The 19,653-nt window shown below is 37.4% G+C and overlaps 1 protein-coding gene across 1 annotated transcript in view; it reads right to left on the bottom strand.

Moving 5' to 3' along the window:
• Positions 1 to 15,039, bottom strand: part of LOC149573283 (RNA-dependent RNA polymerase 1-like) — a 73,485-nt gene extending 58,446 nt beyond the window's left edge. Inside the window, exon 1 of the mRNA XM_089814495.1 lies at positions 13,230 to 15,039. Coding sequence (XP_089670621.1) covers positions 13,230 to 14,717 — 1,488 coding nt within the window. The 5' untranslated portion in view covers positions 14,718 to 15,039. The remainder of the gene's footprint in view (positions 1 to 13,229) is intronic.
• Between the last annotated feature and the right edge of the window lie 4,614 nt (positions 15,040 to 19,653).

Raw genomic sequence — 19,653 nt, 5'->3', positions numbered from 1 at the left:
GTGTTTCTTCTAGAAAGAGAATGATGCCAGAAATTTAAGATAGGTGCTAACAGTTCAGATTGGTAGTGACGTCCAAAACTCTACGTGGCAGGAGATTACTTCTAAACGCTGGGAATGATTTACGTATGCTATTCTTGCTGATAATCTCTCACCTGAACTCTAATCTTTCGCCAACAGAAGAACCAAATTGTTGACTGTAGCTAGTTGCCTTGGCACACACGACCCCCCAAAACTCTACCAAGCATAGCACTTACATCCCCCAACTGCTCACAGCTGCTGGAAAACCACACATGAAGGACAATCTAACTCCTACCTGCGTTGTGCATAATGCCGAATCTAGTTGGTAGTAACGGCCTGAAATGTGCCGACTTGTGAACTGGTGTGGGAAGGTGGCATACACTATGTTGTCATCCCAACTCCAACAACCCATGAAACTCTTTGCTGGACGTGAGAGTGGAGATATATTGCACTAATGAAGATCTAGTTCTGTGGTCTCTGTTACAACCCGCACTCCAAGATACTAAAGTGTCAATAAGTTGTGCTTACTTCCCTTGCATGCTCTAAACATCTTTGCATCCTGCGGTGGTTTGATAATTCCTTCAATTCCTGAATAACAGATACATAAGAACCCTTCAAACGTTGGTAACTCTATATAGAAGAATCTGCATGCTCAAGTGCACAAGAATAAAGTGCATAAACTTCTGTACATTTTCCTGACAAGTTTTACGATTTCACTACATAAAAACACCTCCAATATATTTTCTCATTCCCACAATGTTTGATAAACTTATTCACAGGAAGCCCTACCTAAAGAAACTGATAACTTCAATATAAACAATTTGCAATAACAACAATAATATGCTCCTGGATACTATGCTGCCCCCAATTTGTTCATAATCGCAAAATCCCCAACAGGATGGCAGGTTTGGCGCTCTGATACCACTGTAATATCCCTTTCCAGATATTATACTAAAAACCCTTGATATTAACGTGCAGATTAAAATCGAACAGAAAAGCCAACATTTGATATAATTTCCAAAACGTAAATCGATTTATGACCAGCAGATATGCATACGAAAAAACTCAGAAAAGTTTATGTGATTCCTCCAATATTCAGAAGTACATATTTAAACCAATAATTAACACAAATAGTTGCCAAATAACATTACTGTATTATACAACAGCAATACAATAACACGCAACAATCCAAAAAATCCAATCTTATAAACAGAAATAACAGTCAAATTGGCAATGTAGATAAACCCTGTAGGAAGGCTAGGTTTGCGTCCAACCTCCAAATGCTTCTTCAAGGGTTTGCGTCCTCGAAGAGATAACCAGTCACTATTTCCAGCTCCTAGATTTATATTTGTTTTAAATATTATAATCTTCTTCCCATGTGGACCCTGTTGTACCTTTATCACTTTTCCCAATGTGATGCATGCTCTTTAAAACAATGTGGGATAAAGCACCTTTTTTGTCCTTTAGTCACTTAAGTGAACATAGTACCTTTTTAAAATAAAGTGACAAGTTAAATGAACTTTAAAAGTCACTTATCCAGTAAACCATATAATCATCAAGCATCAAAATAACTGACCAAATGTACTTGGATAAGCACGTGCAATAGCTCATTGGAAAACTCTCAACGAAATGCTTCCAAACCAACACTGAGATATCAAGAATTCTAAGTTCGTTTACTTACTAAAAATAGTAATCATTCGGACAACCTGCCAAAACTGCTCAGATGGGTTTGAAACTAGAAATGTCTAGGCCAAATCTCGAACTAAACCCCTATAAAGAACCTTTTCGCCCCCGAAACCTAGGCGAAGTGAGCTGGCAACACTGAATTATAATGTCCCAGAAAGAGGGGACATTACATACAGATAACTCATATACAAGGCCACATAAAAAGCATTTTAAGAACTTCAAGACCGATAAATCAGAATCCAAAGGACATGTGGCAAGGAGTTCAAGGGTAACTCCAATTTTAGTGGGGGCAATAAAGTGACTGAAAAGAAAGGACCACCGTCAGGATGTTTTACATGTGGTGGGGATCACTATGCCAACAAGTGCCCTAACAAGCCAAATACCAACCAGCCATCACGACTCCCACTACCTCCACAACAGGCCCTCTATCAGCAAAGGATTCATGCAGCATTGGATAATTGGCAAGTTGAACAGCAGCTAGGTCCAATAGAGACCCCGAGTAAGATCTATGGAAACCCTCTTTCTATATTAATTGATTCAGGAGAAACTGAATGTTTTATCTCCCCAAAATTGTTAAGTAGATTCCCTAAGAGAACTAGATTTATGGCCAAATCGTGGACCATTGAGTATGCAATCCAGACAAGGGCTAAGGTAGAGCAATGCCTATTTGAGGCTCGGGTTGACTTTCTGAACTTCTCTACAAAAGTAAATTTGCATGTCAAGTCGCCTTCAAATATCTCAAGGAAAAATTAACTATTGCCCGAATACTTGAGTACCTGATCCACAAGGCCAATTCGTAGTTATAACATATGCATTTGGAGAGAGGTTAGGAGGCATACTAATGTAGGAAGGTCAAGTTATTGCCTATGAATCTAGGAAATTGAAGAATTATGAACACAAATTATGTCCCACACGATCTGGAATTGGCAACCATTGTTCATGCTCTTCAGATGTGAGGCACTATCTGATAGGAAAACCATTTGAACTCCGGTCAGATCCTCATGGACTGAAATATATATTTACTCAACCTAACCTCAATGCTTGTCAAAGAAGATGGCCGGAATTTCTAGCAAACTATGACTTCAAGATCAATTATATTAAAGGCAAAGAAAACAAGGTAGCAGATGCCTTAAGCCAGCTAAGGGATATATCAACTACAGTAGCAATATAAATTGGGCTCAAGGAGCAAGTACTACAACACCTACTCAGTGATGACTTCCATAACGAGGTTAGTCAAGCACTTAAAGAGACCCTCAAGACCCCAGGTGTGAAGGTTACCAACTAGAAGAAGATGGGCTCTTGAGATAGAAGGGTAGGATGTATATTCCTAAGAATCTAGAAATTCGAAGAATGATTTTAGGAGAAATCCATACAGCTACATATTTTGGACACCGTGGGGTGACCAAGATGTTGGCACATGTGAAACCCTTGTATTTTTGGAAAGGGATGAAAAGAGAAATAGAAGAGTACATAGCAAGATGCCTCGGGTGTCAAAGAGTCAAGGTAGAGCACTATTATCTAGCTGGGCTATTGCATCCAAATGAGGTTCCAGAATGGAAGTGACAAATAATTACCATGGATTTTATTCGAGTTACCCATGACCTGGAACAGACACAACATCTTAATGGTTGTGGAAAGATTAACCAAGGTGGCCCACTTCATACTAGGTAATTTAACAGATGCAGCACTAGAGATCGCTCACAAATTTGTCAAAGAAATTTTCAGACTCCAAAGAATACTAGAGAAGATTATATCTGACAGAGATGCTAGAATAACATCCAAGTTTTGGAAAACCTTGTTTTCAGCCGTGGGAACCAAACTAAATATTAGTTTCGCCTATCATCCTGAAACCAATGGCCAGACAAAAAGGGTAAATTAGATATTAGATCTCCTAAGAGTGTATTGCATGGATCAACAATACCAATGGGAAATGTATCTTCCCTTAGTAGAGTTTGCTTATAATAATTCCTACCAATCTACTATCAAGATAGCACCTTTTGAGTCCTATACGACCATAAGTGCAGAACCCTCGTAAGTTGGAACCGAATCAAAGACAGGATCATTATTGGGCCTAAGATGCTATTAGAGATGGAAGAACAGGTAGTTCAGATCTGTCATAGACTAAAGAGGTAAACATCAGACAAAAAAGTTATTCAAATACAAAAAGGATACCTCGAGAGTTCTCAATAGGAGAAAAGGTTCTTTTAGAGGTAAAACCACAGAAGAGCACTATCAAGTTTGGGAAGAATGCCAAGCTAGCCCCAAGATACGTAGGACTATTTGAGGTATTAGAGGTCGCAAACCCGATGGCCTACAAGATTGCACTACCTCTAGCCCTTGCCAGAATGCATGACGTATTCCACATATCATATCTTAAGAAATATATCACCCATCATGAGCATATAATTGATTGGAACCTCATGCAGGGAAAAGACCCAGAGATGGTGGTAACAAAGCCGCTCAGAATACTCGAGGTGGGTAAGCTTCACTAATGAAACCAAGAAATAACCCAGTGCAAGGTCCAATGGAACCAGTATACCGAAGAAAACCACCTGGGAAAACTATGATGAGATTTTCTAGAAATTTCCCCACCTTTTCTCAAGGATTTGAACCATAGATAAACTCTATTGAAATGTATGTTACATCCCAAATTTTGCCCATTTAAAATAATCATATAGCCATTATATATTCATGTGAATGATAGTTGGATAGTTAAAACAGTGGAATGCTATGATCATGTAAAATGGAAATCATGGTTGATCGTTTTGATTCGTGTAAAGTTGACTCGTTAGATGTTCATCACAATTTAACTGGAAATGGTGGTTAGTCATTGTGATGATTATGAAATAACTTTTGATTATAGTTATGTTGATTTAAATTGAGGAATATGTTATTATCGTGGTGTGATGTCCCACCATTTGAGAGTAAAATGTGATGAGAATAAGATTAAATAATTACTCTAATATAAAAAGAATATATTATTAATAATATCATATATAATATTATTAATAAATAAATATAAGAAATAAATTATAATGTGATAATATTACAATATATAAGAATTATTCAAATATAAGTAAAGAAAATAAAATCTCTAAAATAACCAAGTGAACTCATTGCTAAAGCATCAACTATCTCACTCCTTGTGATATTTACCAAGCCCGTGATTTATTAAGACAATATGTGGTTGTTAATATATGCGTCTAAGATAAGCTCAATTGTTTAAAATCCAAGAGACGTGATTAGTATAAAGGCAATTACGAACAGGCATGCAACATGACTTTTGATTACAACCCATCATATTTCAAGGATATAAAAAGGCACTCATTGGACAGCAGAAATCATGGAACATTTGGTTCTACACCATACACAGGAGAGCTTTGGAATAGTTAAGCGGTCAGCATCAGGGAATAGACACGCATACCAAAGGGAAAGAAATAAAGGAGACCATAGTCCATTCCAGATAGCGAACAATGAGACGAGAGTGAGAGCCCATTCAACGATCAATATATTATCTAGTAGTCAATACTAAGTGCACATTCAACGCTGGACAAATTACTGTTTGATACTGCCTTCTACATTCAGTATTACCTTAGAACCAATAATCACTATTGTTCCATACTGGAGTTGTAACAATACCGACAAAGCCAACTGCATAAGGGATATAGAGAAGAGACGGAAACAAAAAGGTCAAACACGATATTCAATCAACACAATCAGTCAACAGTGGTGATTAAAGAAATCAACAGAGGTAGCATACCATTAGTGATTTGGATCCACGGGTTAATTCATAAATATATAAGAACCTCCATATATAAGCTAGTTTCTTGTTACATCCCAAAATTTTGACTTGATTAGAATAAGTTATAGCCGTTGACATGATTAATTAAAACTGTCATTTTCTTGATCATGTGAAGAGAGGAAGTTATAATTAACCATTTATTTCATGTAGAAGTGATTGCTATAATGGAATTGATTATAAGTTATCGTGTTTACTTGTTTATGGAAAATGGTAATTAACCATTGCTACAATTATTTTGTGATATATTCTAATATTGATTTAAATGGGAGAACTTGTTATTATTGTGAAAATGTTGCACTGGTGGATGCAAGAGCAGAGAAAGGGGAGAAAGCATTGCTAGATGGGATTTAAGGAATAGGGCATTATTCTAGTCTATTTGTTCGATCGCCATGTATGACCTCTAACTACCTTAGTAAGGATTTAGTGACTTCACAATAGAGTACACACATTGGACACACATGAGCGACTTGGACAAACATATAATATATAAATATATATATAACTAATCATTATCAAAATTCATGTTCAGAACCATTACTTTTGTTGTTATGTGATGTCGCCTCCATTGTCTTTTATCATCCCCTATATATATATATGATACCACCATGATATTAAATAATATCTATAGTTTGTACTTATTAATATATGTATATATACATGTGCGTATATCAAGAGGATATGTTGTTAAAATAAACCATATTTCTCCAAACTACACATGTATATAGATATACGTATTTTAATAGGTGCAACCTTAGATATAATAATAGCATGATGGACTCATTTAAAGATTATATGTATATTTATAAAGTTGTTCAAAGGAACTCTTTAATAATTCAAACTTATAATTATCCATGATAGGCGACCATATACACTTGGCACCACCTTTTCTTTTATATTCGGTGACCTTGTAACCGATGGTCTTGGAATGGACTGCCACCTTGAGCCACGACTCACTTGATCCTAAGGGAGATTATAAACATTTCACGTCTAATTGCAGACGGTATTCTATTCTCTTTCTATTTCTCTGCTCTGAGCACAATACCTCTTGATTTATGAGCGAATCTTCCCACAACAATTTTCGCATTCCATATACAGCAAGAGTCGGCTCTAAGCCATACGGTGGAGGCATCATTCGAATCCCACAAAGGCTTTCGTTCAGGTTATGTTTAGTATTTACATACCCATTCTTTATGAATTTTAGACAATGCAACAGAGTTTAAGTTCAGCATCTATGCACTCGAATCATTATGATTCTAATCGATGCAACAGTTTTTAGATGATTTATCTTTGCATCCGACCTTTATGATTTATGGATCAGCTATATGATCAATGTCTATGTGCTTGACTCATATTCTTGTCGACCTTTCTATTCAAGATCACTGAAAACTGTTAATTTCAAAAGGGGGCCAACATACAGAATGAGAAATTATCACTGAGATCAAAATTCAATACTCTTTGTGTTTACGTTTATGATCTTGTCTTTTACTTTACCATATGTAGTACTGAAATATAAGATCAGCATGTTAACAAAATTGAATCACATCTTTACAGAAGTTTGTTATTTGTGGTGTACCCGCCAATGGATAGGAATCCATGCATAACCAAGATGATCTATACCAAAATGAGAATCACTCTCTCCAAGGACTCACCCTGGCTAGAATAGCCAATGAAAGGGGGTGAAGATGAAAAGAAATCCCTATAAGGGAAAGAACAGAAATCAAAACTTCCATACATGAAATCATGATAAATTTTATAATTCCAACAGAATATCCAAGTAAGCTCATGTTTGTCCAGTATGTACCTTGTTGTCAAGTCGAGCGGTGGTGATCAGGTATTGGAAACCCATCTAAATCCTTGGCCAAGGTCATTTAGTGGCATGCTTGCCTTCTATTGATCAAAAGATGTCGATGGTGCTAGTTAATCAGACATGCCTATTATTGAGCCAACATTCTAAACACCAGTATGCTCAGATGGCTAGACTATGGTGCCCCAAGCCTAACCCCGAGGTAGGGAGGGCCTTTCTTGTTAAAAGAAAGTGTGGGGATTAATAAGGTCCGTTGTTGAGAGTTTAAGCCTAAGTCAATGTTTCTCCTCTTACCAAAAAGTCGAGGCTTGCACAACGTCTTCAAATACCTCAACTAGATTTTGTATGTTTCTTTCTGGACTCTATCTTGCAAGTTCATTCCTTGTAATTTATGGAATATATGGAAATGATTTAGTTTCTCTTGAACTATTATGGATATATGTTAGTTAGTTATTTCAGTTATGATAGATTTATGCAGTTACTTTCACATGAAATGGATTATAAGGTGTAAAAGATGTCTTTTTCGATAATATGGTTATATGATTTACCTTCCTAACTATTTTTACATTTCTTCAGATTTCTGTTTCAAGACATGAATTTCAGAATTTAGTATATATTTTTCAATCTAGTTATTTGATATGTTACATATGGTATCAAAGCCAGGTTAAACGAAATGGAACAATATTTTGAGATTAGGAATTTCTCAGAAACCTCAAAGGTAGTTTGGGGAATATACCATTTTTCAGGGGAAGCTGCTACTTCGTGGGGAAACACCAAAGTTGAACTGAATATTAAGACAACTGAAATTACTTGGGAAAAGTTCATAGTCATCTTTAAGAATCGTTGGTTACCCCAAACTTTCTACGACCAAAAGCTGTTAGACTTCCAGAACCTTAGGCAAGGGTATATGTTTGTACACAAATATTGAGAGAAATTCACCCGTCTGCTAAGTATGTACTCTCTATCAGCAAGATAGGAATCTGAAGGTGAGAAAATTTATCATGAGACTAAATAATAGGATCGAGGGAGTAGATGATGTTCTCACTCCCCGAACCATGGAAGATGCCCTAAAAAAGGTTGTTCGACAAGAACATAAAATTAAAAGAGATGATTCTATTCAAGATAATAAAAGGAAGTGGAATTGGAATTCAGAAGGGACAAATGTCGGATCCCATAAGAAACAATTTAAGGACTACAAGCCCAACAGACCAGAACCAAGAGGAAATGGTAACAAGGATTTCAAAAGTAACCCCAATACAAATAAGAAAGGCAAGGGAAATGAAAGGAAAGGGCCACCAACAGGATGCTATAATTGTGGTGGGGATCACTATGCTAACAACTGTTCCAGTAAGGCAAACACCAACCAACCACCTCGACCACCACTACCACCACAACAGCATGTCTACCAACAAAGGATACATGTAGCACTAGACAATCGGCAGGCAAAACAACAGCTAAGCCCAATCGAAACCCCAGGTAAGATCTACAGAAACCTTGTTTCTATATTGATTGATACCGGAGCCCCAGAATGTTTTATATCTCCAAAATTATTATGTAGATTTCCAAAGAGGTCTAGTTACATGGCAAAACCATGGACGGTCGAGTATGCAAACCAATCAAGGGCTAAGGTAGAGCAATGTCTATTAGAGGCACGGGTTGACTTTCCAAAATTCTCTACAAAATTAAATTTGTATGTAGCACCTCTTGGGTCCTATGACATCATCATAGGTATTGAATAGCTTAGTAAGCACAAGGCCAAGGTTGATTGTCTTGCCAAAACTGTAGACGGTTTGGACGATCAAGGCGATCTTGTAATATTAAGGGAGTTCTGCACGAAATCAAACCATGTCAGATATCCGCCATGCAACTCAAGAGATGCAAAAGGAAAGGATGTGAGATTTTTGCAGTTAAAATTGAAGATATAGGAAGAAATAGAAGTAACCTAAACCGAAAAGATCATTTGCAGACAAGTATCAATATCTCAAAAAATTTCAAGATGTGTTCCCAGAAGAACTTCCCGGACTACCTCCATCTAGAGCTTTTGATTTTACAATAGATTTAGTACCTAGGGCAGAACATATATCCCGAGCTCCTTACTGAATGACCATCACTAAATTGAATTGCAATTGCAGGATATGTTAGATAAGAAACTTATTCAACCCAGCGTTTCCCTTGGAGAGCCCCAATGTTATTCATCAAGAAGAAGGATGGAACTATGAGATTGCGTATAGAGTATAGGACACTCAATAAGGTCACCATCAAGAAACAGTACCCACTTCCTAGAATCGACGATCTGTTTGATCAAATGAAAGGTGCTACAGTATTCTCAAAAATTGACTTAAGGTCAACATACCATCAACTCTGCATCAAGGATAAAGATATCCACAAGACTGCATTCAAGACTAGATATGGGCATAATGAGTTTACGGTATTACCCCTCGAGTTAACTAACACCCCAGCAACCTTCATGAACCTGATGAATAGTATTTTAAGTTCGTATTGGTCTTTATAGATGATATTCTGATCTTCTAAAGAAACGGAAAAGAACATCAAGAACATCCACAAAAAGTTCTACTGAGGTTGAGAGAACATAAGCTATACGGGAAGTTGTCTAAGTGTGCCTTTTATCAAAAGAAGATTCAATATCTAGGACATATTATATCAGCTAAAGGGATAGTTGTAGATCCTTCAAAAATCAAAGCAATCAAGGAATGGCCCATACCTAGGAATGTGACAGAAATCAGAAGCTTCATGGGGTTAGCAGGATTCTAGGAAGTTGTCTAAGTGTGCTTTTTATCAAAAGAAGATTCAATATCTAGGATATATTATATCAGCTAAAGGGATAGTTGTAGATCCTTCAAAAATAAAAGCAATCAAGGAATGGCCCATACCTAGGAATGTGACAGAAATCAGAAGCTTCATGGGGTTAGCAGGATTCTATAGGAAGTTTGTGAGAGAATTTTCCAAGATAGCTTACCCGATCACTTCACTATAGAAGAATGGGAATAAGTTTATTTAGACCAAGAATTGTCAGACAGCGTTTGAGTGCCTGAAGGAGAAGTTAACTACTGCACCTATACTAAGAGTACCAGACCTCCAAAAGGAGTTTCTGGTCATAACTGATGCATTTGGGGAGGGATTAGGAAGTGTACTGATGCAAGAAGAGCAAGTTGTTGCATATGAGTCAAGGAAGTTAAAGAACTACAAACAAAACTATGCTCCTCATGATCTGGAACTAGTCATCATTGTACATGCCCTCCAAGTGTGGAGGCACTACTTGATGGGAAGCCTTTTGAACTTCGATCAGATCACCATAGCCTAAAGTACATCTTTACTCAACCCAACCTTAATGCCAGGCAGAGGAGATGGTTGGAATTTCTAGCAGAGTACGCCTTTGACATTAGCTACATTAAAGGTAAAGAGAACAAGGTAGCAAATGCCTTGAGCCGATGAAGGCATGTTTTCGTTATGGTCATCATAAATATTAGATTAAGGGATCAAGTATTACAACATTTAAAGTAGGATGAATTCTATGCAGAGATCAGTCACGCACTTCTCAGGGACCCACAAGACCCCAGGTACAAGGACTTCATAATGGAAGAAGATGGATTATTGAGGTATGGTGGTAGGATGTACATACCCAAAGCACCAAAAATCCAAAGAATGATTTTAGAAGAATTCCACTCAACTCCCTATTCAAGACACCCCAAAGTGACCAAAATGATGGTAGATATAAAACCATTATATTTTTGGAAGGGGATGAAAAGAGAACGAATTATGATGGCATAGCCCAATGAGCACTTCCTGGAAATCACAAGTAGTCTCTCGATCTAGCTCCTAACATCTTGTCTAGGTTGGATATTGAGCGATGGCCCTTTATCCTGAACCAAAAGTTTTTGATTCTTCCTATCAAGTTGTTTGTGGCCATGGATTTTAGGAGAACGTGTAAAAGCATCACACGAGTAGTTAATTGGGTTTTCCTTGTCTTACCATGATCATTGATGCCTCATGGTGTTGACCAATGGGCCTTTCCTCCACACCACCACAAGTTCCTCTATTTGGCTCGCACCATCTCATTGGATTAATCAAAGGAGATTGAAGATAAAGAAAACAAAGATGATGCCCCATGTTTGAAAACTGTACCAACCTACACATTCTTCTAGAAGCAGCAGGTGGAGGAGCATGCACGACAATGTGCTTTACCTTGTGCCAGTTCTCGGTCTTGTTTCTCCCATTGCTAGTTCTTCCTTGGAATTTTTATTCTGAGAAGCTTTGTTTTCCTCTGTTTATTTCTTTTGCAAGTTTCACTTGTTTTCTCAGATAGATCTAATTGTTTGTAGCTTACAGGTATAGAAAATTTTACATTCTATCAAAGAAAGAGGTAGGAAAAGCAATTTTTTTTTGTTTGCAGGAATTGAAGATCAGAGTTTTTCAAGAATGGAATTATGGCATTCAACTATTTTCAATTGAAGCCAAAGATCTTCTACTTCAGCCCACAAGTAGAGGATTGTATCGAATATCTATGGCAACTGAGGTTGAACTGAATTTTTATCACAAATAGGCCCAAGGTCATACTCTCTTTGCATGGGTCTTACCTTCTTTTTCTCTCTGTTGGTGCACATTTTTGTGGATCTGTCATGCCTCCTTATGCTAATGCTTCTTTGGTTCCGCACTTGATTAGATTTATAGACCATTGGCACCTATATTTTCAACTAGCAATTTGTTCTTGCATGGTTGAACAATGTTGTTAGGGTCGCTCGTACAGATCCATGTGTCATCTGCACCCTTGATTGATAATTATTTTGCCTTTGTTTACCATCTATTCATTGTTTGGGAGCACATATGCAGATTATTGTCTTTTGTATCTTTGACTGGCGGATGTTGTCTTTGTTTGCCATTTTCTCATTGTTCAAGTAGTGTCATTGGCGGCACTCATGCAGACTGATCCTGATCATCATCTCAGTTTCAAAGAAGGTTCTTCATTCATCACTATCACAGTATCATTTGACAGCTGTTCACATTTTTGTTATCCAAAAAGATTTTCGGCTGCATATTTTCTTTCATTAGTTTTTTGGTCTCCTTAGTTAGCCTTAAGTGAGGGTGTTGGTGTTAAGTTTCTATTATGTCCATGACTTACAGATTTGATCTTAGCAATTCATGGATCTCTATTTCTGTGAATGGATGATAACTCTTTGTTATGTGTTGAGGCCAACAAGGAGAACTGTTTTTTAGTTTAGCTGCATTCTACTTTCTCATGAAATCTCACCGTAATTACTGTTTTATGCTGTGGTTTCCATTTCTATAAATCATGCACTATGTGTGCAACGTAAATGATTGAGCACAATGTAATCAGCAGAATTTTTATTCTTGGCAGCTCTGTGTTTCTTTTGGATTTTTTTCCTCCAAGTTTTGTTTCAATTCCTAGCTAGATCAATGCTGAAAATTATACAAAAACCCTCCGATATTCCTAAGAAAATTCCCCCCACACAAATAATTAATTTCAAAAACTAATTGTACTATTCATCTTTTCTAAATTTCTCCATGAATTATTTCAGTAATATTATAATCTGGTAAGCAAAGGATTTTATAAAATTCTTCAAGTTTTGTGCTGGTAAGAAATTTGAAGTGGAATTATCTGCTGCAAATCCTGTTTTAGCAGACTCCTCTATCAGTTGGCATATGTTATCGATGAAAGTTTAAAATCTGGTTAGCAATTCTGTTTAAATTAAATGTTCCCTAACATATTACAGCGAAGTGTAAATATCAGAGCTGCTCTGACTACTAATCAGTCCCAATAATAATTCGGCAATTAGCACTGATGAGAATATAATGAAACCCCCTTGCATCGGATTCAACCAGTCAGAGAAAAGTAATTGTCTAAAAGCTGAATTTTGAATGTTAAGTAGGGAGAAAGCTTACCCGAAGGAGGAGGAGCTGAGCCTCCTTTCCTATCGCCTGCCCTCTGTGAATGTAACGAATATCTGGATACTCAATATCCATCTTGTAGTCAGCCCCCGTCTCGCTAACAAAGAGTCTAATTCTCTTACGACCATACTCAAACTCTGCAATAACTCCCTTGAAAGAGCATAACACATAGAATGAATTCTCAGAAGTTTCGCAGCCAATATGCAGATCAATTTCCCCCAAACAAACAGAGGACTCCTTAGCTGCGGGCACTTCTTTCGATCCACGCCCTACTTTAGGCTCAGAATTTCTTTTTGGCGCAGAAACTTCTCCGTGTCGAGCAATATGTGGCTCGGCAACAGCTTTTGAGGCAGAAGTAGTTGCTGATGGGTCAAAAGTGCTATAAAATTTTAGAAGAGAAGCCTTTGTTTCCGAGGTCGGATCATACACTGTTTTTGGCTCAACAACAACTTCGTTTGGCTTAAATGTACTAGAAACGTTGAGCACAGAAGCCTTTATATCCGACAGAAGTTGTGGCACAGAGAGATTTGGATCATGCGCCGACTTGGACGCTGTTTTTGGTGCCGAATTTTTTCCTGCAGACACAATTTTTTCCTCGAAAGCATTAAAAGCTTTTAGGATAGAAGCCTTTATTTCTAACAGTTTTTGCAGGGAAAGATTTGAATTGTGCTCAGGTCTTGGCTCAACAGTATCTTTTGGTGTTGAAAACTTCGAAGCAGAAACGATTTGTGGTTCAAAAGTGGTGAAAATTTTTGGCACAAAACCCTTCCTTTCCGAAGGAGGATTTGGATCGGCCACAACTTTTGAATCGTTCACTGGTTTTGGTTCGAAAGCATTCGGAACTTTTGGCTCAGACACAAATTTGGGAAAAGGGGGAAAAGTATATGCTAGGCTGGAAGCTTGTGATATGGAAAAATTTGGCTCATTAACAGCTGAAATATTCGACTCGGGAACAATTGCTGGCATAGATGTGTAGTTCTCATACGCATCTTCTGCCATTGAAAATTTTGTCTGGCTGAAAATTTGCGGCACAGAAACTTTCGACTCACAACCATCTTCAGTCTTTGGCTCGAACTCAACTTTGGGTTCCGACACATCTTTTGTCGCAGAAAGCTCTGCTTCAAGCTGAAGTTGAGGCGCAGACAAATTTGGATCGTACGCAGCATCATTTGAGTAGGCGAGACCCTTAGATTCGGACAGGAAGTCCTGATTTTGCACAAATTGGACTGCCAGTGTAGCACACCAGAAGCTGAGAAGACCGGCCTTGGCGAGATCATGAAGTGCCATTGCTGATTCTGCGCTGTCTGTTTCAACAAGGGCGCTCACTTCTGCGCCGTCTTCTTGGTCACGCATTGATCTTTGTGCGATCAGCCTGCAAGCGCGCACATTCCCACGGCCAACTGTGTTCTCCAGAAACTCCACTAGAAATTTCTCGTCCGGGATGACCGGTACACGAGAAACCTGAATCGTGCGACCGGCCATGATAACTTGCAAATATTTGCAGCTGAAAAGGAAAAGCAAAACAACGTTACAGATTTCAGGCTATACCAAGACAAATCTTCTGCTATGCTTTCATCCTCTATAACCTGCTTCTCCGCATTCCGGGTACATTCCCCCAATGCCTTCGTAGAAATGCTGTAAAAAGCCTTCCAAAACTTAGCTGCTACGAAAGCACGACGAATATAATTCCTGCTCTGAATCTCTACGCCATGATGGGACGGCATCACATACGTCCATATCTGTGCGTACGGGCTGCGTTTAAAAAATATAAAAGATACTGTGGAGGCTGCTTCCGCGCAATCCACCAGTGGTCGAATATCAGCCATTCTACTTTATAAAGTTATTCCTGGCACTGCTACCAGTGAGACTGCGGACTGCCCAGACGAAGGTACCTATCTACTCGTCCGATGGAGAATAACGTTAAAATCTGGGTATGTGAATTGCTTCTAGCCTAGTACGCTCAAACACAGTCAGTGCTTTCGTCTTATTCCTCAAATGTGTCGCTCGGCGCTCGCCGAGAAGTTTCCGTGGGAACTTTCATCGAGGCTTTCTTTTAAACGAGATTCCAAAGGGGCCGGCTCAAGGAGAGGGAGCTTTTTTGGAAGAGCCTTTAATTTGATTAAGTCACATGATCAATGAGAATTGAGAATTAATTTGTTTAATATTTATTTTTAGTAATTGATAAAATGGCATTTTTCTAATTTTCTATTGTTTTTACTAAGCTGGAAAATTAATTTGTTTTAAAAAAATTACAAATTTTATAATAGTATAACAATCTAAATGTTAAAAAGCTTCGAGTGCAAAATTTAAGAAGCTCCCACTAAAAGATCTATAATTCTCCATAAGTTTCTATTGAAATATCTAGGTTTTCCCTTTTTTGTAGGGAGATTTGATAGAAGGCGTGGAGAAGCAATGGTCGAATGATTTAGTTTTCTTCTGCATTCAAAATTATACCCAGTCCTACTTCCATGGAGGTTGCGAGATTTTTATCAAGGTAGTAGATTTCATTAAAAAGGAGACATTAGTGATAGAATTGATGTTATGTGCACAAGCTACAAAAAAAACTCCCACAGTGGGCTACGTGACTATCGCAAAAGTCTTCCAAAAGAGACCTTATAATGAATATATTACTTCAATAGCAAGTGTATATGGGTCTATAAGAATGGTACTTGATCAAACAAGAGAACCAATCCTTAGTGATTCACTACTTTCAATGCTCTCATTTATGAAAAGAAAAAAAGTTGGGTATTGAGGACAAGTGAAGACATCGTTAAAAACAAAATCTTAGGGCATAATTTGTCAATTTAATCAATGTTTGACTAAGAGAATAACATAAGCAATTTTCTTCAAATCTCCAATTGTAGAGAAGTTGACGCATGGTTTTTTTAATTTAACTCCCTACTTTAATGAAAAGTAAGTTTACGCTTTTCCAAATTTGATTTACTCAAAAAGGAGCTTTGATTAGCAACAATGGATGCTAACACAGGAGAAGCCAAATGTTATAAGTGAACAGATTGAAGGCAACAAGCCTTGATTGAGCCATTGAAAATCTTATGTACATTGGTAAAAACATTCTATAACAAATTACAATATGGTAAAAAGTTAAAAATTTGAAAATAAAGACGAGACATGAATGAAATGATGGACTATGGATTGTTAGTTGGGATAATTTAATGGTTAAATGACAGACCCTATGTTGACCTCACATGCATCTTCAGGGAAAAGACTAAGAAAAGTGTTGAGTGTTGTCATTCATGGCCAAGAACATCTATTTGGCAAAATATGTGATAATCAGTCAAGGGGAGTGTTGGAATTTAAAAGTGGGAAGGTTTACTTCTAAGAGGGGGGGGTGAATCAGAAGTAACTAACTTTAAACCTTTTAAAAACTTTTAGCTAAGATCATTCATATGCATCTAACATATCTACTTAACATGAAAAGTAAAGACATGCATGAAAATAGATAATGTACAAGATTTTGGTCACCCAAAAACCCTCCAAAATGAGAAGGTAAAATTGGGGTGGGGATGACACCAACAAATTATCATTGCAGCAATATGTAATTGTTTAAGGTTACAAAGTTTGACCACCTCCAATGGTCTGCCCTGTGAAAGGCCTATCCTATTGAAGACTTTACACCATATTAAAAGCGACCTGGTTAAAGGATTTACAAACACTCACTTGGAATGTTACCCTGTTAAAGGATTTAGCACCTTATTGAAAGGCTTACAACATGGTTGTTAGACCAACCTCTCATCATAGGATTTTTGTTCCTAATACATTGGCTAGAAAGTATTAAAATCTAATGACCTGATGACTTACAATCTTTAATTGTTGATTCTAGATCCTTGTTTTGTTCTGTCTGTTCTAATCCTTCCTTGATCTAATAGGTCTCTCCTCAAAGTTCTTATGCTCTGTTCTAACCAACTAGATTCTACAATGTTGTTCTTCCCTCAATAAGTATTTAAACAACCCTCTGAACTTCGCTATAATTCTCCCATACAATACTTTCACACACATACACACAAATAATGGGGTTTTGTCCTCCTTTTAAAGGTTTCAAAGACTTAGGGTTAGGTATGAATCTACAATCAATATTCATTCTTCTTTTCCCACTCAATTCTTTCACTTTTCCCATTGGTTGCATGCTTTCTCCATTTTTCTTATTGGATGTAATCTTATTACATAGGGAATGTAAAAGATTTGATCTTATCTTCAAGATCCTTCGAGATTCATCCTGAGTTAGCTCAAAAACGGTTTACATCAAGGTTTGTGAAGGCACAAACTCATATGTTGATTATGTGTTACTCGGCACTTACTAATTGTTGATGCTCAGCACATATAGGAATTTTGTCTCACTCAGCTCCTATAGTAATTTTTTTTTAGCTCGGCATCTATACTTTGCTCGGCACCTATAATGACTCGGCATCACTTATCACTCCACATTTAAATCTTGCTTGGCACCTGAAGTTCACTCGGCACCTATTGAATCTCTAGCTCGGCACATACTATAGCTTGACATCTATATTATACTCGGCATCATCTTGGAAATTGGTTAAGTGTGTTGACACTCAATTGTCAAAACCAATCTTAGACCAACAATCTCCCCCTTTGACATGAGTGGCAAAAACACTTAACTAAACATTATGAATCTAATCTCTATGAGTATACTACACATTTTGTTCGGCAAATGTACAAAACTTCAAAAGCTTGTTCAAAATTTTGTAGATGATTATATACCTCAAAAACTTGTAACTTCCCCTGAGCTGATGTGCCATTTCTATAACCAAAATTCCCTTAACCTAAATTCGTCTCATGCTAATGTGTCTAATACTCTTTACCTTGTTTGCTCTTTATCTGGTATGTGTCTACTCTGTTTGTACTCCCCTTTGTTTTTGCTCCCCCTTTCACACATCTCCTTGCAATTTTTGTTATTCTTCTAGCTTTATTTCCTTATCTCTCCTTAAAACTCAAAATTTTATTATCTCCCCCTTTGGGTATATCTCGCCTATATTTACATAATGTATTATCTCCCCCATTCTTATTATCTCTTATCTTTATTATGTCTCCCCCTTTTTGACACTTATGTCAAAGGGTCCTAAGAATGAATGGAATATTTAGCCAAAAAAGTTTTATTTACCTCCATTATTATCTTTAGAGAAGCATCCCAATTATCTAAGGCAATTTCCAGTGCTTTGAGCTAGATGGTTGTCTCTGCTACAAGATGTACCAAACCTTCTAAAGTAGAAAGATTAGGATCTTTATTTAAAACATTTTATGCATAGGCCACTTCTTTATGTAGTACTTCTAGATGTGGGGTGATAGCAAACTAAATTTGTATCAATTTGGCCTTAATATTAGCCTCTTCTACTGTTAATACAGCTAACTCCTTCTGAGTGTGAAGCGTTGTGGCAAAATGCTTCCCACTTTGAGTTGGATCCTTGGGTAGTTGTGTGCTAGATATCTTAAGGTTCCTCTCTGAGCTCAATATTCTTTGGCTAGTCTCTTGTGTGAAATATGAAGAGTCACACAGTTTTGAGTATAATGAGAATATGTCCTCAAGTATTGTTTTCACCTTTTCTATCTTCTTGGCCAGTTCCACTTGTGATAGTGTTATCTCACTTGATATCTTCTCATTAACCTTCATTTGAAATTTCTTTTCAGACCATTCCAATAATTTAACATTAGTATCAAGGTCTTCATTTTGTACCTGGTCCATTATGTTGGACAGTTGTTCCATGATGGGCTTTGTTTCATCAGGTACTAGCAAGCTGAATGCATCAAGGAAGATATCTTTGATTTCTACTAGTGCTTTATTTTGCCTATACTCATTTTTGAGTATCTCCTACTTCTTTTTCCTTTCTAGTGCCTCTTGCACTCTATTGATCTGTGATAGGTTCATTGTCTTGTAGTCATAACTTGGTATGACTATTTCTTCATCAAGTGAAGGGTCTCCATAGTGAAGTACCCTTGCTACCTTGGTGGAGCTCGAGCTTGGTGCTGAAATTTGCAATAGTACTACATCAGTGCTCGGCTACTTAGTAGGAGTCCTTGAGGTAGGCAAATTAACCAGTGTCTATATTTCCTCTTGCTCTCTTTCTTTGGGGGTTTTATCCTCTTCCTTATCCTCTTCTCTTCTGCCTTGATCAATTACAATGATTTAAGGAGGTGCACCTTGGCTTTGTGTTGTAGAATCTGTTTGTCCTGTATTACTGTAACTGAAGTGTCAACCTTAGCAGTTGTGTCTTGTATTGCTTGCTCTTTTGGTTGATCACTTGTTGTTGTAGGAGGTTGTGAAGGTGGTTCTTGTATGTTCACCTTCTCCTTGCTAATTTTAGCTACAACCTTTTGTAACTCTTCTACACTCACCAAAATGGGATTTGTGCACAACTATGGTTGCAAAGTTGTTTGGTGAAGGATC

This window comes from Cupressus sempervirens, chromosome 2 (assembly GCF_028749045.1).
Source record: "Cupressus sempervirens isolate cs-2001-9-10 chromosome 2, ASM2874904v1, whole genome shotgun sequence".
NCBI lineage: Eukaryota > Viridiplantae > Streptophyta > Pinopsida > Cupressales > Cupressaceae > Cupressus > Cupressus sempervirens.
This window is presented reverse-complemented; position numbering and strand designations above follow the sequence as displayed.